General features: G+C 32.8%; 1 protein-coding gene across 1 annotated transcript in view; it reads right to left on the reverse strand.

Moving 5' to 3' along the window:
* The window catches only part of LOC132708051 (serine protease inhibitor dipetalogastin), a 60,503-nt gene extending 40,572 nt beyond the window's left edge, over positions 1–19,931 (reverse strand). The window contains exon 1 of the mRNA XM_060680155.1: positions 19,652–19,931. Coding sequence (XP_060536138.1) covers positions 19,652–19,721 — 70 coding nt within the window. The 5' untranslated portion in view covers positions 19,722–19,931. The remainder of the gene's footprint in view (positions 1–19,651) is intronic.
* Between the last annotated feature and the right edge of the window lie 3,071 nt (positions 19,932–23,002).

The following is a 23,002-nucleotide window of genomic DNA, read 5'->3' on the forward strand; positions in this document are numbered from 1 at the left end:
CGAGAGTCAATGGTTCCTGGTTGTTTGAGTAACATTGCCAAAGCATAACTTAACGTTCTAGTTATCCGAATGATGATTTTAAAAGTTATGCTATGGAATATACCATAGAGGTGTAGGTGTATAGAATGTCCAAATAATTTTTAAAATGTTATTCGCGACCCTGTTTGATATGTTTAATTTTGGAGTTTAATAATCCCTGTTAATTTTCGTATGTATTGGAGAATGTTTAATTTTTCTCTTAATTTTTGTTTCTCATTTCTGTTCAAGTTGCTATTGCTATTTTTTGAGGTCGCCCTCAAAACGAATTTTTAATTAGGTGGCGTACTATTTCTATGAATAACATAGTCTGCTATTCAAAAAACACTGTATCGAATTTTAAGTAAACGAAAAGTTTAATCCGTAAAAGCAATAAAATTTCGTCGAAATTAAGTGCGTCGTGATGACGCCATTCCAAGTAATTTTGCGTATCACTGACCATTATAATGCTGGTAGACGAATGCATATCTGGTTATAAACCGTGGCAATAAGGCAGTGACGTTTACCTAAGATGAGCGTTAGTCCGCGAAATTCAAAACTCGTTTGCAAACATTACCGTCGTGAAAAAAAAACGTCACCCGTTTGGCGCTTCTTTAAGTTTAACGAGGTATTTAAGTTGTTAGACAAGACAAGAGAACAATTAAGCTTTAGAGAAAAAAAATAGCAAAGCCCAACTATGGCGAAGAGGATTTTTTCGCACGAAACGAGTTGAAATTTAATTTCATGTCTAATTTGATATTCAGGTCGACCATTTCACTTAAAATACCGCTCTCGATAACTAACTAATTTGCGACTTTCCATATAAAGACCGTATCTGTAACACTCTGCCGTCTTCGAAGTGTAATAAGGATAATTAGAACATTTTTTCCGATAAATTTCTTTTTTTAGTCTTGTAGTCAATGGACGAGCTAAACGATGTGTCAGTGTCAGTAAGCGTCCAAATTATGCAAATCTCGTACTCGTCACGGACGGCTGTAAATTATCATAGCTGTTTCACCCGCTGATAGAATTCTGTTTAATTTGATGCGATATGATGATAATTTTGACGGGTTGTATTTGTGTTAAAGTCTATGTGTTGACAGGAGAGTCAGTATTGTAAACCGCAAGTAGCAATACCGGATGATGTATTAGTGGTGACGAGGTACCAAGTCTAAAATAATTAAGTCTATGTTAGAAATACTGTCTCCTTCAGTATGCAATGGGACTCCATAGTGACCCAACCAATATCTAAACGATTTTCATTGCTTAGATTTCCTCAATGGCTTGATCAAATAATAGCTTACGGCCTTTCATTTTGAATATCGTGTTGTGTCTTGCTAGAAATCTTTTCGCTTACACCAAAATCAATAATAACATCAATATTGTAACCATTATAATAAAACAATTACCTTTTTCTGCTATATCTAACCCGGGATATTTTATAAAACCATTTTTGTGTAAATTTGCCGTATGTATTTGTGTTAAAGTCTATTTAGAATTTTTTTTTTTTTAATTCAACATCTATTGGTGATCAGTCGATACACTCCCCAAGACGAAGATGGACTTTTCTCTATGCGTCGTAAATCACAACTACTACCGAGACAGTCTTGAAAAACATCGGAATTCTTGTTCTGTTCTTCGCTCCCAATACGAACGGTTATTAGTCTCTTCCCGCTCCGAGAAGACACCTTAATACCCATTGACAGGCCGTCAATGAAGTTGGCGGGCAGTGCTAATATTTTTGCGACATATTTTGTATCTATATTACCTTTACGGTTGTGTTTTTCTCAAGCAACATTCATATTTTTTATAAACGTTTTCTGTCAGAGCGCCACCGTAAGTATGTATTAATTATTCATTTAATCGGTCCTACAAGAGTAATGCAGGGCATATATGAGATAAGAACAAATGTCAACAAAGCCTATTTATTAATATCGGATCACAAAACTTTATCTACGCCTGGACGGAGTTTCCCATTTACTCTACACATAATAATAGCCCCAAGAGTTTGAGAAAAACCTTTTAGTGAAAGCACTGAAAAATTTTCTTTGTGTTCCTACCTTTTCTTATAATATTATAAAACAACATCATTTTCCTGCGAAATAGACACAAGAAGCGGTACTGAAATTTTACCGATTGAAGTGGCTATAAGATTAATTTGTTTTAACGTAATTTCGCAAACTAGGTCTCGTTATAGAAAGGAATTTTTAATAATTAACATTAAAAATATCTATTTCATATAAGTTTGTGTTGCTTGCAATGGGATGCTAAACTTTTAGTAGCCCCCTATAATCAGATTTTTTACCTCCTATGAAGGAAAGGATCAGTTCAAAAGATTATTATTATCAACCAATAACATTTTCCTGTCGGACGTGGATGACCTAGATAGATTTTTTTTTCAACTCTGAGGAACATGGATTACCTGTTACAGCGCAGGATAAATATTTGTCGAAAATGAAAAATTCTGAGTTAAAGCAACTGAAAGATCAAAAAATCCAGTGTGATGAAGAGCAATGGAATGGTTTTCGTTTTGTTTTTGGTTAAGTTTTGTTCAACAAGAATATTTTATTCATTTCAGAATATTCCATCAAGCATTTATTAAAGCTATTTCCGAAGCATCTAAACCACCAAACGGGTATGTGTTCTGATAATACCTATTCAAAATAAATGCGTTTAAAGTTTAATGGCGTAAGAATGAAAGACATTGAAGCTCGCTTGCAAAAAATAAAGTACATTACTTGAGATAATGAAACCTGAAATGAAAAATGATACAGGAGAAGAGGCGAAATTAACTAATTAACTAACCAAATGCAAACACAAGTAGATATATTAAAATATATTTTTATCTATTCACTAAGTTTTCACAACTTTGGATACATGATTTTTCAATAGAAAAGTAATTTTTTAAGAAAAGTTTTCTAAAGGATGCTTTAGTCACAAGTTTGTTCTTTAATAAATGAGTTTATGAAATTTGTGTGATGTGATGTTCATATCTGATTAACACGTTGTTTTAATTTAACCGGAAGCTCCCAACTCGTGACTAAAGTACGGCTCGATGTGGCCCGCCACAACTCTCATCGAAGCTGACGTATAAAAGTAACACTTTGCGGCATAATTGGATATGTTGAAGTAGGGTATAGAAAAAAAATGGATTTTGGGAGGTGAAAATCATGAAACAAATATTTCTAGCAGTACTTAAAGTCCGGACCTCGACAAAACTAACTTTGAATAAGTTACAGTGTTGTTAAAAATATTTAAATATTTAAATAGATATTGTATATTTGTATACTAAGAATATCGTTTATTATTAACAATGCTGTCCTATATTGTCTTTTTTTTGTTAATCTGATGTATATGCACTTCATTAAAGAAAAAATATTGATGCATTAGATTTTTGTTCATTATTTAGAACTTTGAATATTAATTTCAATTGTGCAATTTGCAGAAGTTAACTCAAATTAAAGAATTTTAGTTCTTCGTATAGCTTAGCAGTGTTAGATAATCTTATTACACTTAATTACATATTTTTACTATTTTGTTATGTAACGCAAATTTTGCTTTACTTCAAATTCCCCCTATAGGTAATAGATACATAAAGCAAGACTAAAAAAAATAGTTATGTCTTTCGTTTGTTTCCAAAAATGCAGTATATATTTAAATATTGCAGCGATCATAGGGACAATTGTATTATCTATGGTATTTACATGCTCGTTCGTTATTTACTTACCTTAGAGGTGTATTACTATTTTAGTTTTTTGCTTAAATACCATAAATTTTGTTTTATTTATATTAACTAATTAATTACCTAATTACTATTATAATTAATGTATTACCAACTAACCAACCACATGTTTAATACCATTAAGTTTGAAAAATTGATTTCCATATTCAATAAAAGTTTTAAGTAAATTAAGCACAGCTAGATTCACTTATAATCGGACGTAGTTGTGCAAATGTCATTTCGATTTTAGTTCAGTTGACAGAAATTTTTCAAAACGATTTGATTTCCGTTAATTTAAAAGTTGAAATTAGGTATGAATTTGGTGCGAATTTTGATAATTTTTAGATGAGTTATTTGAAATCTATTTTAATTAGTATCGATTTTTTTTTAATACGATTCAGTAAAAATAAGTGTTTTAACAACGTTTCCGAAGAAGTACGAGGACCGACAATACAAAATACGTTAACCGGAGTTCAATGTCTCGAAACAATCGTGAGAGCGGCACGTCTGAATAATCGATTGCAATATTAGCATATTCTAAAAAATTTAAGAAATATAATTATACGTATGCGGTAAATTTGCCGTTAATGAAATGCAGATTAGATTCGAAAAATTTATTCGGCAGCTGGTGCTAAAATTATTTTATTTACTTAACGGATATTGTCAGCAAGACTATCGGACAGATTAGTTTCGTTTGCTTAGACTATTTTCCTCTGTATTAATTAATATCGCTAATGGGACGTGGAGATATCAAAGGTACGCGCAAATTTTAAATTAATTTTACTTCGCTGCAATTTATTACAGCCATTTGCACTTCGATCTGTTCAGCCGTAGATATTTCAGCTACTTGGATAAATTATATGTTTCAGTTAACGTTTGCAGATGTAAAAATTAAAATTGCTTCTTATGTACAGTGTGTCTAGAATATGAGAGTCCTGAAAACGGTGAGAACTACAGGGTTAACTAAATTTTAAAAAATTCTTAATTTTTATAACTATAGGTGAGGTTACTTATTTTTTTCGATAGTTGGTATGCGACCGTTGTGTGTGTTTGATTTGTTGTTGAGTTTATTCTAAATTAAATATTACGTTTTTTTGACTGGATTTATCTTCTAATTCTAAATTACTTTTAAAATGCCTAACTAACCAAAACTTATAAAACGATCAAAAAGATTATTTCAGTTCTCGAATAAATTGCTATTTAAAATTTCTTCTTGTTCTTGTTGCATATGCATCTCGTACATTCATCAAGAGAAACGGATCCTATAGTTAACTTAAAAGAAAATTACGTCAACTATGCGAATCTCTAACCTGCTATTAAAGCTTCTTATCTATTAGAGTCCTTAAAAAAAATCTGTCACCCCTAAATTGAAAACAATCCATATTCCGGTAAGTAACGACGTGGAGTCCCTCATTAGTAAAGTTTCTATTTCTGAAACTCGCAGATATATTAAAATCTGAGAATCTGGATTTTCTTATATATTTAAAGTTTATACACTCTAACATACTGTTGTCCTAAAAACTTATAATAACCTCCCATTCTTAGATGTTCTTATTAATAAAAAATCAGACCTAATATTGGCTCATTCATGTCTACATTAGTTCATGCATACGTCATGTTTACATTAATAAATACACTTATCCACAACCTCAAGGTAATGAGTCCGGGAGTATACAAAGGTGCCGTCAAACAAGGGATGTATCAACTATAGCTAATCAGCTGAATGTATGTATGTATAGCGAAAAAATCCGCTATTTTTGAAGGATTGATTCTCCGATGGCCTTTTAGGTGGTCTTGAAAGATTTGCGGATTTTTCTCCAGGGCTTTAGTAGCTTAGATCAGTGAGTGTACAGAAAGTTCGTTGGGATAAGTAAAAGGGAAGTCGAATGTATTTTTGTAATACTCTGACCCCAGTTCGATTCTATAAGACTTGTCTTAATTGCTTTTGTGCACTCCATGTTTACTGCTCGTTGTTTTGCCACACAACACTTTAAAAACTACGAGTTCAGGTTTAGACTTATTTGATATGTATGATCGCAGTTGTTCATACATGAGCAGATTTTTGTGCGGACCTCTTCTGCGCTAGATCGGATCCTTGAAAAAATCTGCCCGTGTATGACCGGCTAATTTGTTATTAATAATTGTTAAAATTAAGGCAATGTATATTTTACTTTTTTAAGACGTTTCATGGAACACTTAGAAATTTTATAGAATGCCTGTTTGATATTAGGAAAGGCGTAAAATAAGAGTGGCCAGTTCAGACCGATTCAGCTTAACGTATAAAATATATAGCCAACTATAGCCAGCAAAAATTGAAGAATCTGCATTTGCCTGTGGATACAGCTGTAACGTATAGAATTTGCAAAAGGAAAAGATGAATTAATGGCAATTTCTGTTTACCGGCTATACATTGCCGAATATTAAATCGGTATTCCATAAAAATGTCTTTCAGATGTATAATATAATCATTTCACGTAATCTCTAATATACAATGCTATACAACGTGTCCCAGATTCGCTTCGCTATACAGGGATCACCGCTCCTATTATATCTACTGCAAGTGTTAAATGGGGAACGTTTTACAAGAAATTGATTTTGAAGGGATTGATAACCGGCTTCATTTTTACCATCGTTCAATTGGTTTGTGATATTTCGTTTTTCACCAGTAAATCCAGAATGGTTACATTGACAGCTGTTAAAACGTGACATTGTTCAGATACTTTTTTAAGATGAGTAAGATATCGTGTATGGTATGTTCCAATCGTCCCCTCCTTAGCTTTCATTTTTCTTATGGTCGCCATATTGGATTTTTCGATTTTTTGAATTCGCGCAGCGAAGCGAGTGTTTAATAAACGTGTAACTTACAAATTTACTTTCACTTGTTATGCAACCGTTAGTTTTTGGTTACATTTTTGCAAAACGACATCAATACTTTCACAATCATGAATGTCAAAATTAATGCCTTGGGGTAAAATATCCGAAAACATCCGATTGCTCCCAAACCCGTGCGGTAATATCCCGCAAATGTCCGAAGTGGCTCGAATCCGTGGGAAACGAATCTCGCGTGGTAAAATCCCACTTTACGTACGCCAGACCGGTGTATAATTAAATGAAATAAAAAAAAAATTGGTGGGGGGCTATGTGGTCAAAACCCTATATACAGACAATTAAATGAATAACAGAAAATTTTTAGAATTTTTGAACTCTTCATTATCGCTGTGCAGAAAAATCTCGTTTTTACATATTTTTTTCTGAAAGTTTCAAATAATAAAGTATCTTTTTCATTTGTTTTATTTATCAGTACTTTCTCCAATATTTAGTTATTTTTAAAAATACGTCGTAAAGGGGAGATTACCAGTTTGCATTAAACTAACAATAACAATAAAAAATGATTAAGTTATTTATGGTATGAAACTGTCAAACATTGATTTCAAAACCAAATAGCCAAAATAGTGACGTTTCTGCAGTGTTCGATTGTTTTTACTTCGCCATGTTTCGTCGTAGCGTTTTGGAGAAACAATTTATTGCTAATATTTTCAACTTTTCATCCAAACAACCTGAAACAAAGTCACTATTGTTTTTAAATACTGACTGCTATGAAATTCTAAAAAATGTGGTGTTTCCATTTGAAAAAAAAAATCACTATACACGATTTTTTAATTTAAATATTTTATGTAAGATCAGGTACAAATGTAGAATGTACTTGCCAGAGATAAGTAAGCCTAACATCTATAATGCTTTCGTTTTGAATCGTATTATATACCTACTTCCTATCAATTTAAAAATTGGATATAATTGACAGGTAATATACAATGTGTCCCCGATTAGCTGCAATATACAGCGAACTCTGCTCCTATTATACCTACAGCAACGGTTAAATGAGCAAGTTTCAGTGAATGTCGGAAACGGTTAAATTGACAATATTCAGACACATTTTAAAGACGAGTAGGATAGCATGTATAAAGTGTCTCAATTGTCTTTTGTTATCTCGAAATCCTTAACTTTCATTCATTCAGTGATGTCTCACATGTGCACAAATCATTCTATCACACTTCTTAAAGTTAAGTCTTAATAATTTTAAAAGTAGGCCGTGATTTATTTGTCACCTTTTTTGTATTTAAGAAGTTGTATTTTAATAAATAGTACGTTTTCTCTTATTAAACACTATTAAAATTAGGAACTTCTTAAGCGAGTAGTTTGACCAAACAATTATTTCATTAAATGGTTCCATTTCTTGGCCTTCTAGATCCCTTGAACTTTCGCTCTTGTATTTCTTCATCTAGGGATACACAAAAAATGAAAAGACAAAAAGTTTTGGACACATTTAGACACATTAATGGAAATATACTTGCTCGGGCTGTACGAAAAACAGTTACCAATAGCCAAAAACGTCTCGATGCAAAATATGTGTAATTGTGTAATTAGATTTTATATTAAATTAGTTGTAAAATGTTCAAGTCTTCTTAAATTAACGAATTGTTGAGAAGTCCATTACGTTCATGTTCTATTGAAAATTCAATGCGCTTATGGCTTTATGTGTTACTTATTAATATTCATGTTAAATAAATCATGGCACTTGTAAAATAATTAAGACCTAACTTTACGTAATGTGATTAAAATCTTTTGTGTACTTGAAAGACTGGAATTTATGACTCAAATGCAGTTTACCACATTTTTGTATAATATACTAATAAAATATCAACACACTAATAAAAGAATCAACCCCAAAGGTTTTCAGACAGAAAAATCGTTAGATATGGGCTTTGAGTTTTTTTGATATTTTTTAGAGGTTCTGAGATAAGGTACACGCAAAGATCACCACTAGAATTTTGTAAAATATATACCCAAATATTTTATGGTTTGTTTGTTGTTGTTCTTTTGTTTAAGCAACACACATCCATTCTTTACCTGACCTGACTGACTGATTTCTTAGTTAAGTATTTGCTAGTCTGCTCCGATGTAAGTAAAAGCAAGCATTAAGTTATGCACTTTTTAAGTACAGAATGTCGAATTGCCTAACTTTGCCGGTAACAGTAAGTTGTTATAATGACAATTAATAATCAACATATTATCTTTACTCTACTTGAGAGAGAAGAAAAAATGCACACCAGAAAATCATTTTTCGTTCTAATATCTCAACGTAAGTATCTTTGCGATAATGGCGTTCTTGAGCTTCGGCGATTATGTCGAACTACCACCTACCTACACAAATACGTCACAAAATACCGCCCATTTACCGCATATCTTTGGCCAGACGTATCAATAAAAACCATCGGGACCGTTATTGGATCGTGGCGAATCGCAAATTTGACGCCAATTTCACGGTTTGTAGCAAAACGTTCCTAGATAGAAGTGCCATAAAGCGAACTGCTGTTGTACAAAGTGGCCTGATCTAATTCTGCCCCGTTCGTAATGACAATATAGAAAGCGTTATACAGTTATTCAAACAACGCCAACGTTTCTCTGCAATTTACCATTCGTAGCAGCATAAAACGTTTACCGAAGTGACTCACACTTTTGCATTTAATACTCCGTAATAATCTGCTACATTTAAAAAAAAATGTCTTTGAAGAATACCGGAATAGCAAAAAAAGAGAATAGTTTTTCAATTCGTTTGTTAAAAAGTCCCAATGGTTTGTTATCTTTTCATTGAATGAAAGGAATAATTATGCCTTCATAATTTTTCAGACACATTTAATATAATGATTAAAAATGTAGCAATTTCTAAAATCAATTGGTGATTAGCAAGAACAAACCCTTATAAAGGAAAAGTTTTAAGAACAAGCAACTGCTTACAGCTCAGAGAAGAAAGAAATATTTCAAATTTCTAACACAAGTAAACAAATAGCGAATAAAGTTGGCAATCGGAAACGACAATTTAAATAGAACTTGCAAAAAGATATCATGGCTCCATCACGTTTTCACTACTTTCTTCTAGGAATTAGTTTGCGAGAATGTTCGATATCGTCTTCTACACAATCCTTACTGTTAATTACCATTTTAGGATGGAAACCTGACAAATACAACAATTTCTAATGAAACCAAATGTATGCATGGTCTAGTACATGCTTCAAAATTGACCAGCAATTTGAGTAATTGCTGGTCAATTTTGGCGCGTGCTTTTTGAGAATAGCAAACGCAAAAGCCTTTTATCCATATTAAAGAAATGTTTAACATTTCGTTCCAGCTTTTCCTTTAATTTTAAATAATTATTAAATGGTATTGCAAGGTCCCTCCAAGAAAAAACAGTTGCTATATTTTTATTTATTGGCCGTTCCACTGTAAACTCCAATTTCACTGTAACAATTTGTGATAAGTGAGTACAAAAGAATTGAGTTTAGTGATTCAGAAAGTTTTCTTCATTGTGTTTGCGGACTAAGGAAAAGATGCAATTAAAGGTTTCCTGAAACCACACTTTACAAACACTTAACTGATTAATTACGGTTAGCAGATCTACCAGAAGAGGGAGTGCAACTTCCAATACAGAAACTCAATCCTGGGGGTTAGGATGACGATCAAGTAGCAGTCATTCTGAAGCTGCTAACAAGTAGAACAAGTTAGGTATGACAAATCAAACAAGACGAAAATTTACAAACGAAAAATAACAACAGAAAGAACTAGAATATGAATGAGCGTTTTTTTAATCGAGTATAGCTAACGGATGAGATCGTATAATTTCAAAAATGTGCATATTCCAAATGTAAAATTGATTTGAGGGACGCTTGTTGTCGTTTGTTGGACCAATCTCGATTTGCGATTTTGGGCACTATTCTTTCTGTTTCGAGTAGAAAAGGTGGAACACTTTATAAAAATATTTATATTGAAAACCTATATAAACAATTTTGTTTCATATTATTTGATTATTTGATTTTATCTGATCAAATCCTTCATTGTTCATGAAACGTAAATTTAAAAATTAAGTTCTATGGCTAACGATTTGAAGACATCAACAAAATCGAGATCTCACTTACGAATATGATTTGATTCACTTTAGATTCCCACAATTTCAACATCCAAAATCTAATGGTTTGTTCGATTTCACTTCTGGGTCAAGGTCTTCGATATACTGTAACGCGGCGCCGGTCGCTTCTGTTCAAACGAAAGAGTTATTAAGATGATTTCATGCTTCAGCATTCGAACTGGTCGTTTTGTTGTTGGTAGTTTTTGTAGAATAAAAAAGATTTACGTGACATGGCACTTTCAATACTTTCTCGATATGGACGCTGTGGTAGAAATTACGATATAAATCACAATTGCGTGGTGAGCGCATAAAATTTTAGAATTGCTTTTCGATATTTTTCCATTTCCACCCCGTCGCAGTTTATTAGCGTATTATCATTTTTCGCCAAACAACTGCCGTTATTATACATAATTCCCATTCAAATATAAAAAATAGGCTTGCATTTTTTAATTAGCCACGTAGCGTCGTAATTTTTACACTAGGTTTCTCCGTCTGAAAGCGAGAGTTAAGTGGACCAGAGCCAGAGAAAACTCTACTATGCAGGCTAAGACGGGACGGCTACAGACGGATGCAGTATAAGTTTCAAACGGAAGGAAGGCGAAATCCAATGGATACTAATCGATTACATTAATTGCGGCTGCTGTTTGATTTGTTTTCCTACGTATAAATAAATCTGAATGTTACATTTTTCTCTAAGGCGAACATTTAAACTGAACTAAAATAGACGGCGTGGTTTAAAAGTTGAAATCACAACCGACATCCAATCAATACTCTTCTCTTCTCATTATTCAAAGTTTATTCTTTGCCAATATGAAATTCAATAAAGGTATGAAACGAATTTAACGGGTTGTTGCTGATAACACTTACAATACCCAGACATAAATGCACGAGGCTGAACGACTTGTTTCTGTTGATTAATGTTATTAATTCTAATTAGTTTATTTACACGTTACGTTATCTGAAAATGAAGTAGCTGAATTGCTAGGTCCGGTTAGCGTGTTAGTGGTTAAAAATGCCATTATAGCACCGACTAGTGTCATTTCTTTAGTTGTATCACACTTTGCATGATTTAAACGCACGAATGTATTTGCCAAGTCCCTCCTTTCTACGTTCAGTCTGTTCTTAAATTGGTTTTTGTTGGGTTTACTGTTTCATTTGATAAACAGTTTAAATAAACTTAAAACAAAACACGATTTCTCAAAAAGTTACTGTTTAGAAATTTATTGCAATTCTCTCTTCTCGGTTTTTTAGTGTCCCCTCAAAGTTTGGCTAATTGATTGATTTCCAACTGAATTGTTTTAGCTAATCACATTCGCATTCGTTTGTTATGATTTATGTTTAGACAAGGTAGTTAGGTGTGTTCATCCGATGTGGATTTTGCAGTCCTGGATTCACATTTTGTTAGCTGTTAGATCATAGATCAAGCAAAATGCCTTGGAGCAATGGATTTCAGTGGATGTTAGTATCATCTGCGTATGACGATGTGAATAGAGGTCATAAGATACATTATAAGCAATAAGAGATTCAAGACAAATCCCTGGGGTACTACGCTGCACACTTCATGCTCATACCACTCGGAAAGTGTATAAGAAAAATAATTGTTGTATTAATTAATTAATAATCTATTAATTAAAATGAATAAGGAAACACACACAAAATTAACCAAAATTCCAAGAAATAAAAAATTTATGTTCCTAAAATTCAACATTAGTGGTATCCGTATACTGCTGGATATTTTGCTAAAACGGATAAAAAAAGGGAACAGGTTTCTTTGTAGATATTTTAAGCTGGGTTTAAAATTTAATTTTAATTTTAATTTTTGTACTTACAAATATATTCTGTTATTACTGTCGACTATTTACTAATGGTAATTTTTAACTTTTAATAATTAATATACATTATCTCAAAGGCAAGAATTCCTTTGAAAAGAAAAAAAAATGGCAAAGTAAGGAGTATATTCAACGAAATACATTATCAGCCCATAGGCGACTATAAAATTTGGGATGGTATTAAGATACAGGCCACTACAGGCCAGTACCTTTCTCTGCTACCATGCCGTTTTCATTTGCAAAATGTACAGGAAATGTACAATCTAACAAATACGTATGTGAAAAAATGCGGGATTTATAAATAAAAACATTATTTTTAAAATAAAGTTTAACGCCCTGTATTATAGGGACCATGCGCGAAATTAAAAATGCCCTCACAGTCCCAACATTTTTACACAAAACATTATTTTGCATGAAACTACATAAAAAATATCCAAGACGGAAAGATTGAGAAAACGTGAAAGTAAAAAAAAACATTTTTTTACTCGAGTCTGTAAAATACCTAATTACACACCGATTTAGCATGCGGGAAGCGTCAGTTTTGCTTCGGACATTTTGACTTTTGACTTTGTCAATTCTGACGATCATGTCAGTGAAAGCATAAGTTATTCCATCCATGCGCCAGAAGAAATTGCTGAAATGAATTTTGAATAAATGAAGGATAGTCCAAATAAATTCCCACATTAGTAGCAAAAATTGATTTGTCGGTGGCGGATTACTAGCATTTCAATCAAAATGCACAGGAGACTATCATGAAGACATGAGTGCTGATGACTCCTTTTAGCAAATGCTAAATCTTATTCCTTCTTGCGCAAAAAAATAAACGTCCTTTTGGAGAAAAATGGCTTACTTTAAATGACAAGCAATTTCAGAAAGATATGCTCAAAAAGGAGTTACTAAAGACTGTAAGTTTGAATAAACCTCTTTGGCTTTTTTGAACAAATATAACAATGTATTCTTACTTCGCCTTCCACAATGGCGCTGTAACTCCATAAAATTGTTATGGGCATAACAAAATGAGGGACGTTGAAACCCTCTTACTAGAGGGAATGAAGACAGTGGATTGTGATAAATGGAATATGTGTGTTGAACATGTGATTGAAAAAGAAGAAAGGATATGAGAAGCTGATAAGATGTTCGAAAACACTGTAAAGTCCCTTATTATTTCTCCAACGACGATAACTCATATTGCTACTCATAACATGTTGACTATAATTTACTAATGTATTGGAAATAGTAGATCATTTCAAATAATAATATTTATTACAATTTATCTATTTTCATATTATTCTTACTTGCATATTTTTTATAGTTTCTGTTTTCATTTACTTGATCTTAGAATAATTAATGTCTCAACTGTTTGACCAACGTGTCTTTCGAACGACAAGATTTTCATTGCAATTTATCTGAACTTTACGATATAACCATTAAGTTGTCAACCCTGTTTAATGATTCTTGCAATTTTGCAAATATACATTTTAAGTTTAAGTTAAGTTCTCCACGTTGTTTTATACTTTACTTTTGAGTAAGATTTCTTGCAAAAATTTCATAAATGGATTGCCAGCTTGGGTTACTTTCTAGTTTGTTTAGCCTAAAAGATGCAGCCAGCACTAATCCTGTGATTTCGCGTGTGGGCGTCAGAAAAGCTAAAACTCGGTTGTAACCGAAGCGCGTTTCATTTTCAGTATTTATATGCCGGCAAAGAGTACCACTTTCACAACCTTAAATTTAGCACGTTCAAGTGCAAGGCTGTATTTATGACGTTCGACCTAGGCCAACAAAACACACTAGAATGGAGCCTATATGGTGATATCTCTCACGGCATCGTGTCCTACGAGTAGGTACGACGTTTTTGACCTGATCCGAATAGAACCGTGCGTGCTTGTGGAACACTTTCATGAATAAATTTATCGTCGGGGCCGATCTTTTTCTTTTCTACAATTTTCTTAGTAATGCGGCATAAAGGATAGCCCTTGTTTATGCACGTACCGAATATACTATGGAGATAGATCAAAAATCTGCTCGAGTACTCATAAATAATTTAAGGGAGAAAGGTTAGAATAAAAAGAACATATCTTGTGGAAATTCAAATTAAATATAAGCGAGCAGGATTTATTTTTATACGTTTGGATGCCCATTATGCCTCTGATGTCGTCTCGTTTAGGTATTGTAAGACAATAGGACTTCATTTTTAGTCTTCGATAATTCTCCATTATTCAATTAAAACTCTTATTAATGCACAATTAAATGATCAGATAATATTTTTTTATTAAATTTGTGGTATTTTGCATTCAAACTAAATAAGCAATGCAGCAACAAGAAACGCCTTAAGAAGTGACAGCAACGCAATAGATTTTTTATCTATTTTTTTTTATCTCTTATAGATAAAAACAATTAAAACATTATTTAATTAATTAATTAATTAATTAATTAATCACCTAATTTTTCAAAGAAACTTCCACAGGCTACTGTAATACTTTCTACAAAACTTCTGGATTCCTCCTGCGTCGGTTTTTGCTAAGTCGAAATTGCTGACGTTTCGCCAATCATCCTGTTGGCTTCTTCAGAGCTTGACTGAAACAGTTTCTGTCAAGCTCTGAAGAAGCCAACAGGATGATTGGCGAAACGTCAGCAATTTCGACTAAGCAAAAACCGACGCAGGAGGAATCCAGAAGTTTTGTAAAAAGCAAGAAATCACCTCCTTAAGTTTTCGCATTTGTTTTCAAAACTCCGATAAATGTAATAGAATTAAGTAATTTGTTATTTAGTAATTAAGTAATTTAAGTATGCGGTTTTTGGTTCTTAAATATTTTTAAAATTAAATGACATCCCCAAGGGGTTTACACTCAATATTTTTTTTATTCTTGTGCTTTCTTTGGGTATATGTTCACCATTTTCGCATTTCACATTAAAACGTTTTTCACGCTTGCCGAAATTGCAAAAATCTTGACATCGTTGTTTTGTATATAAACTCAGTTTTGATTAGTTTTTGATCTCCCTTCACGTAATTCCTTTTCTTCGAATTTAGAACATTCTGTATATTAAATTTGATGCCAATGCAGACTCTTCTTTACATGATTTTTTTAGTGCAAATTCCAATCTTTCATTACTTAAACCAACAATCAAAGTTGAATAGCATTCACCGACTTGAAGAAAATAGCATTTTATTTAATGTTCACAATCATTTAATTTATTGACGTAACGTAGACTTGATATTTGATAAACCTTAAACTATGAAAAGAACGTCTTGATATACGTCGGTAAGTTTTTGGCTGTACAAAAACGTATTCATTAAAAGTGTTTCTTGTTAATAAAAATTTCCATATTTTTTTAACGAAACCACCAACTGTGATACATCCAATTAAAGAAAATTTTATGCAATTAATTTTATGAAATAAAATACTGAATATTCCTGAAGCAAAAAACAATTTTGGTAACTAGATATTTTTTAAAATCAGTCCCAACAAAAAAAAATCCATCATGAAGCTTTCTCCAAAAAAACAAAATATTCAGAAATAAAAAAATAAAAGTTACGTTTTCCAACAGAACAAAATAATATTTCACCTAATTTTAATATAAGAGCTGTGCACGGGGCAGCCGTCTGAAGATTATAAAGAAAATAGCATTGCTAGAAAACTATTCATAATTTCATATTTTCAAAAATCAAGAATAAAAGTTAACATTGCTTACAGATCAGGCCAACAATACTACTGTCATACTAGTAGATAATGTGATTGACCTCCAAACTGTACTAAGTCGCGTTAATGAAAAGAACCAACGTCTGGTTTTACGACAACAACAAAACCAATTTCATAGTTGTTAGCTGCAACAATAGCCTAAATACTGCAGTACATGTTAATGGCGAAAACATCGAATAGATGAGGAGATAAGAAAAGTTCAACTTCAGTCGTAGATATAGGATATATTGGAGGGAGTGGAAGCATGGGCGCTGAGCGTAACACTTATAAATAAGCTCGAAGCTGGAGAACTTTATTCTTCTTCTATTTCTTATTAATCTTATTCTACGAGTTATTCTTCACGATCGAAATAGGCAGAAGAGCAACTGGCAGAAAAAGCCTATGCTGCGTTGCAACCTGTAAAACAGATGCAGGGATTTCTCCCGATTTCTCCCGAACTTTATAGTGACAGTTTGTGCACGCCTGATCCGGGTATAATTGGATACTTTAGAGTAGAGAGTAGAAAATAGTACAGTATGAAACAAATTTGATAAACGATGCTTTAGTACCGATTTATGACACGAGCGTGGAAGGTTTCAGAAACGAGTGTCTGAAGAAGTGTTGATATGTCTACAACCAAGCGAATTCGAACCCACTTGGCCGTTTTCGCTAAATAATAATACTTGCAATTGCATAATATCGCTTATAACTCACTGGGCATATTTATCAGCCAAAAATAAGCGTATTTTCTCCCAATAAAAAATGTCTCTGACACAGTTACACTCTATTAAAAAAATTTAAATTCTACCTATACATGCACAAACGTAATCTCCTAACCTTAACAAGGTCAAGAGTCTAATGAAAGTGTATACGAACGGTGAGAATCATTCACATAAAAATAATACTTAATTGAAACGGTCGAACGTTCTCTCTTTTTTCAATGACCTAGGCATCTCGGTTCATTTCTCTTTGAGCCCGAATTCGTTATTCGAAATCACTTTTATCAATTTTAATTGGCAATAATGCGCGATAATTGAAATGCGAAATCCAGTTTAACTTTCCGTGTAAAATCGGACATTTTTTTCGGTGTTCCGTTACACCAATTCCGTGGGATGAATAACCGAATGATGGTCTGATTATGTAAAAAATTTCGAGAAGGTTCTGAATTATAACGAAAATTTTAATAAAGTACGCTTGAATTGGTTTTGCTTGAAATCCACTAAAGTTAGTGGGAACACAGATAGACAATGCATAGGGTTTTCGGGTATATTTTTATACCCTATCTTTCAGTTATATAAATCTTAAAACTAACGTACTGTGGAAGATTTAATTCAAGTTACACGGTACAATTCTTCTGAAAAAAAAAGTAAATCTTCAGATGACGTTTTCAATACATCCTCCTTGAATAATTAATAATAATAATAAATAATTCTTAGAAATATTGTTGGTAGAGTGAGATTAATCAATGATTCCTAGTTTTATTCTTTTTCCTGAAATTTGGGTTGTTCTTAGTCTATTAAAGTATTTTTTTTCCTTAATTTCCATCAATGGCTTTCCATCCAGAACGTATAATTATCGTAAAGGAAATTGCCCACTGGCAGGGCGTTGTGGGGAAGGGCTCTGCGCTGTTGCCATATTAGATTTACATATGCATTAAGATAGTGGTTCTAAACGTTGTTCAAGTTTATTTCTCACCAAATCATAATATTTCGGTCATATTTGGTTACCATTAACAAATATAGATCCAAAGATGTTTTTGTTGCGGAAATAGCACTAAATATGTTGAAACCTTCCTTGAATTTTGATCTTTTGTTCCGCATACCGGTTTCCTCTTGCTAAAGTTGCTTTCTATGTAGTAAATACCTGCAATGGTAAATCTTGACTCGTGATGATATGTTCTTTTGAAAAATTCAATTCGTTGATCGGTTAATATAATTTTATGAGCAGGCAAACTTTCTAGTCAGTCCAATTTGTTAGTTGCAGCTTATGGCGAATATGTGAGAAAATTAAAATTGATGATTGAATCTGATCTAACGATATATTTTTTCTTCTTTCTACCCGAACATACATAATTATGCACTGAACAGGTGTGCGTAGTACTAAGACGATTAGGACATTTACTGGTGGAGATATATTAGATGATTCGGAAGATTTTCTGTGTTTCTGATTGTGATTGTGTTCCTGTTGTTTTGCAAGAATCGAAAAAGTATGGTAGACTAGAGAAGACATTTATTAACTAATACCAATATAAAAAAGGAAAATTTGGTTAGTAAAAATGGAATATATGTTAGTTTCCGTATTATATTAATTTGGTTGTATTTTTTGTACAATAACTATTGATATGACAAAGAAAAATAATTTTAATTTAAAAACATATTTTTACTGTGTCCAGATTTAAAACATATTAATAGATTGTTAACTAATGTTATTCTATATTAGACACTTGGATAAGAACAGCGTTCTATAACTAATCATGTTTTTTCGTCGCAAATGTTTCCATTCAATTCTGTATCTAAAATAAGTGCTAAATTCTGAAGGTGTTATGCTACAGCTGAATAGTTCTGACATTCCTCTCGTAACTTCATCCACATCCTATCCTAAAATACATGAAACTACTGTGCAATTCATTAATATTGGCTCGATAACGTGTATGGGATCTTTCTCGATTGCCTGGATTAAAAATAGTAGAAATCCCCCCAATCTCGGTAAACAACTTAAGTCCAGGTCCGTACTCATAATCAAAAATTAGGAATGACCATTATACTTACTATATCAAAATATAATAAACGGTAATTAAGAAAACCTTTACACATTAATAAAAATTATTTAATTTTGACCAATTACTTCCAGCCTCCAGGAAGTCTATAAAAAAAAATATCGCTTTAGATACTCCGTAGAATTGTCCGGTTTAAGAAAAGATGTATTATTATTTAAATAATATATAATAATGTACCGGGTGTTAAATATGTATTTCATTAAAAAAGTTTTATTTAGACTCCTATCCTAATCCAGAGCATGGAAGAAATCAACAAGTTAGGAACGAAGAAAAGTACTGATTATTTCAATACACATTTTACTACTTAAATTATTTATTCATTAATTCATTAGTTTTGGTTAGTAGACCCTGTATAATTTATCAACATCTCTCTCACTCTTTCTTGTTCTTTTATCTAGACTTCTTTTCTTTAGATTTAGGTTGAGCTTAGTTTTTTTTATACTGTTGCTTAGAAATTAGCGAATCGACAGTTCTTCACATGTCTTCTTAATTATAATTTTGTTTAGTCCTTGAAAAGTTGAGAAAAATGTTCAGGTTTTTAATAAGTTCGTTTAAGAAAGGGCAGAAAGTCATTCTGTAAAATATTTAATTTTATTTATGGAAAAAAATAAAAATCAAATAGTAAGCAAAAAAAAAATTCTAAGTAATTTGGACACCGAATTTTATTATTACCTTGGACAGCGACCAGCAACGTGAAAACAGCAGTTATAGCAACTGAACTCCACCCGCTAAAAATTCCCATCGTTTCGTGATTTCACTGTCAAGTTCAAGTTCGCGTTATGGTCGACGACGACGGCGACGACGGCGACGACGGCGACGGCGGCGGCAGCGGGTGACGTTCACTACACCGAGGAGGAGGTACGACGGATCTGCACGCGTTATCGTTGCGGTGGACGTTCACCAACTCCGGCTGCAAGGAAGAGAACTCGACGAGCTCACTTCTCTCACTTTGTTCCGCCACACACACACACACACACTGGCCTATATTTTTCAGCCACCTCCTTAGCCAAAGGGCCCTTGTTCTGCCACCGCCTCGTCCGTCGTCGCGATTGGATTGTGATGGTGACACCGTTAACTCGTCCTCGGATCATTCGTTTAGTTAGTTTTAATTAATAACGATCGATTACCATCTTGGGATATCCGATCGACGAACAATTGCCTTTATCGAGTTGCACGTAGAAAAGAGGAAAATACTTATCGGCTATTAACTCTGGTACCTTCCCGTCACGATTTTTAAGTAAAGATACTATAAATAAATGCTTAAATCTTGTTACGCGTCGAGTTTGAAGTGCTCTATGCTGGCAGGTATTTTCTTACCAGACAGTCTTAATTTCGATTAAAAGCAATGTTCAAATATTCTAACCCGTTCATAGATAAATATGCCGGTAAAGGTAACGAGGTACAGTATTAGGGAAACCGACTGTCCTAGAAACAAAAATTAGGTAAATCTATAAATAAAAGAACTCCCAAAAAAGTCGGATTTTGGCAAAATAAACACTTTACGTCTTGTTATTAATATAAAATGCTAACTTATTATTTAGGATGTCAAATTACATTTAAAATCAAAATAACATTTTGTTATTTATTTTTCGCTTGTCTTTTTACATATCATTCTGAAATCGCTTCTTATTTCAAGTACGTCAATGAATGATGTCGGTGTTTCCATTTTTTCGTATTTTCTTCAGCGGTCGCTGGTATTATAAATAAGTAAGATCTAGCTTTTGCTGGAAGTAGTCTTCAAAAGTATCAACACTAATGTCTTCATGATAGTCCGTAGCCCGTTTGAACTGAAATGCTAGTGACAAGTTTATTTTTCCTACCAATTCTTAATTAATAACATTTCACCTTGTCTCGAGGGTGCTTTTATTATATGTGAACCATCTCGAGCTTGAATCGCGCTTTTTAAATTTTTATCCTGTCATTTTCTACCAACGGTATATCCCAAGTTTCGTCCACATAATAGATATTTCGTTTTTCACTACCAACTGCTTTCCAATACCTTCAATATCGTCGTTGTATAGATAACGCTGCACAATGCATTTCGATTCATGTAGGCAAGGGAATACGGGGGTTACTTTTTGCTTCTGGATGTTATTAGGTACGGATCTGAAATGAAATGAAATTTTTACAAAGAGTTTGTTTTGATATTTATGACAATTAGTTTTCGAAATCGGCCTTCCGGTAAAATGTAGGTTTCTAACTTTGATTGTAAGTAAATGCAAAGATAGGTAGAAATATGATACATTTTGAGACCTCCTTCGAGCTACACTTATATTTCTAATGGAAAAGAAGGAAACTGTTGCTTATGAAGCAGTCTGAGTAGAATTGAATTCTGTCTTCAGAATTAGCGTATGAGGCGAGGTCAAGATATCATGGGACCCTATTTTATTGTTTTTTAAATTGTACGTGCCCTATATTATTACTTATTCTTATTCAGCTTATGTGTTCAGTTCTTTAAAAGTATATATTTGTGTGTAAATATTTATTAATTTAATTAATTAATTAATTCATTCATTAATATTAATAAAAAAAAAACTTCCGGACCTGAATTGAAATTGTTATATTTCTTAATAATCTACAAATGAAAATTTCATCACGTTAACTAAATTAAACTAAATCAAATGAATTGAAAGTTTCTTCTAACACGGGTTATTCAAAACCGCAATGTATATCGTTTTACATTATTGTCTTTCCGTAAGTCTATAATTTTGCGTGAGGAAATATCTTTTGTTATTGCTCTAGCATTTCTTATGGCATAAACGGTACATTTCATTACGGTCCTATTATGATAAATTATGCGCCCGATTTCGAGGAAGAAGTGCGATCGTTCTCGATGCTAATATATTTCAATATCGATATACTGACGTTAATTTTATAATAATGGCAATTCTCCTTTCCAGCGCAGCTTAATTAGTTTTTTGGACGCTTCTTTCCTGTTTTTAAAACGTTTAGATTTACTTTTTTCAAAGATTTGTTTTTGTCATCTGGTTTGTCGGTGCAGTTAAGGTTGAACTCAAGATAGTGGACAAAGGTAATGTGAAGCGCCGCACACTGATGTGAAATCTGGGAATAACTAACCCACGTTTAAACACACATGGTGATACATGGATATTTAATAGACTGATGGTAATTTACTAATTGGCAAAAAATGTGACCAATCTTTTATTAAACCTTAGTACAACTGGAGTTTAGGCCGACGTACACCTCTCCATATAAAAACTGCATGATAAAACAACGATTACTTTGAACTGTTTTGTGTTGGAAGGATACTTATGTTAAATCCGGAAGAGGTCTTCATTCAAACTTTAATAGAACGCATAAATTGAATTAAGTTTAAATACGCGGTGTGACATCGAGGCTCTTCTTCCTCCACAGATGAAGGTGTCTTCAAAAGCCAGAAGCGGGCCCTCAGGTGCATGCTCGGCCTGAGCCTGAGCAATCGATTGTTGACTTTGACCGGCATACTTTTTCTCCAACATAGTATTCATATTTTTAGAAGCAAACAAAGATTTATATTAAATTCAAAAATACAGAACCAGGCAGAATTTTAAAATCAAACTAAATCAATTTCTAATAAAGGCCTATTTTCATAATAATACGGATTTTATTTAATTGCTGCAAACTATCGTTTGCTTAAGTGAAATGTGGTTTACCTGTGTTTATACCATATTACCCGTTATATATGTAATATTTTTATTATTCATTTTGTTTCTTTTACTTTTTTAATTTTAGGAAACGAAAATAATAGGTTTTGTAGATCATAAGACCTAGCGTCAGTCCAAAGTAAACGTAACCTGACATCTATTGCAGCTTTCTCAGAAACATCAACATTTCATTCTAAAACTGAATGCTAGGTATTGCATTGCTAAGTTGTTGACTTGGAATGTGTTGAATCCCCGTTAATCCACGTTACCGGGGTACAATTAAATCCACGCCCGAAGAGTAGGAAGAAGATTGCACTTGCGAGATTAACATTCGTGCCGCAAATTTCACTCATGCGACTATAATGAGACACTTTCCGTA

The sequence above is a fragment of the Cylas formicarius genome, unplaced genomic scaffold (assembly GCF_029955315.1).
Source record: "Cylas formicarius isolate icCylForm1 unplaced genomic scaffold, icCylForm1.1 PGA_scaffold_10__41_contigs__length_53128322, whole genome shotgun sequence".
Classification (NCBI taxonomy): domain Eukaryota; kingdom Metazoa; phylum Arthropoda; class Insecta; order Coleoptera; family Brentidae; genus Cylas; species Cylas formicarius.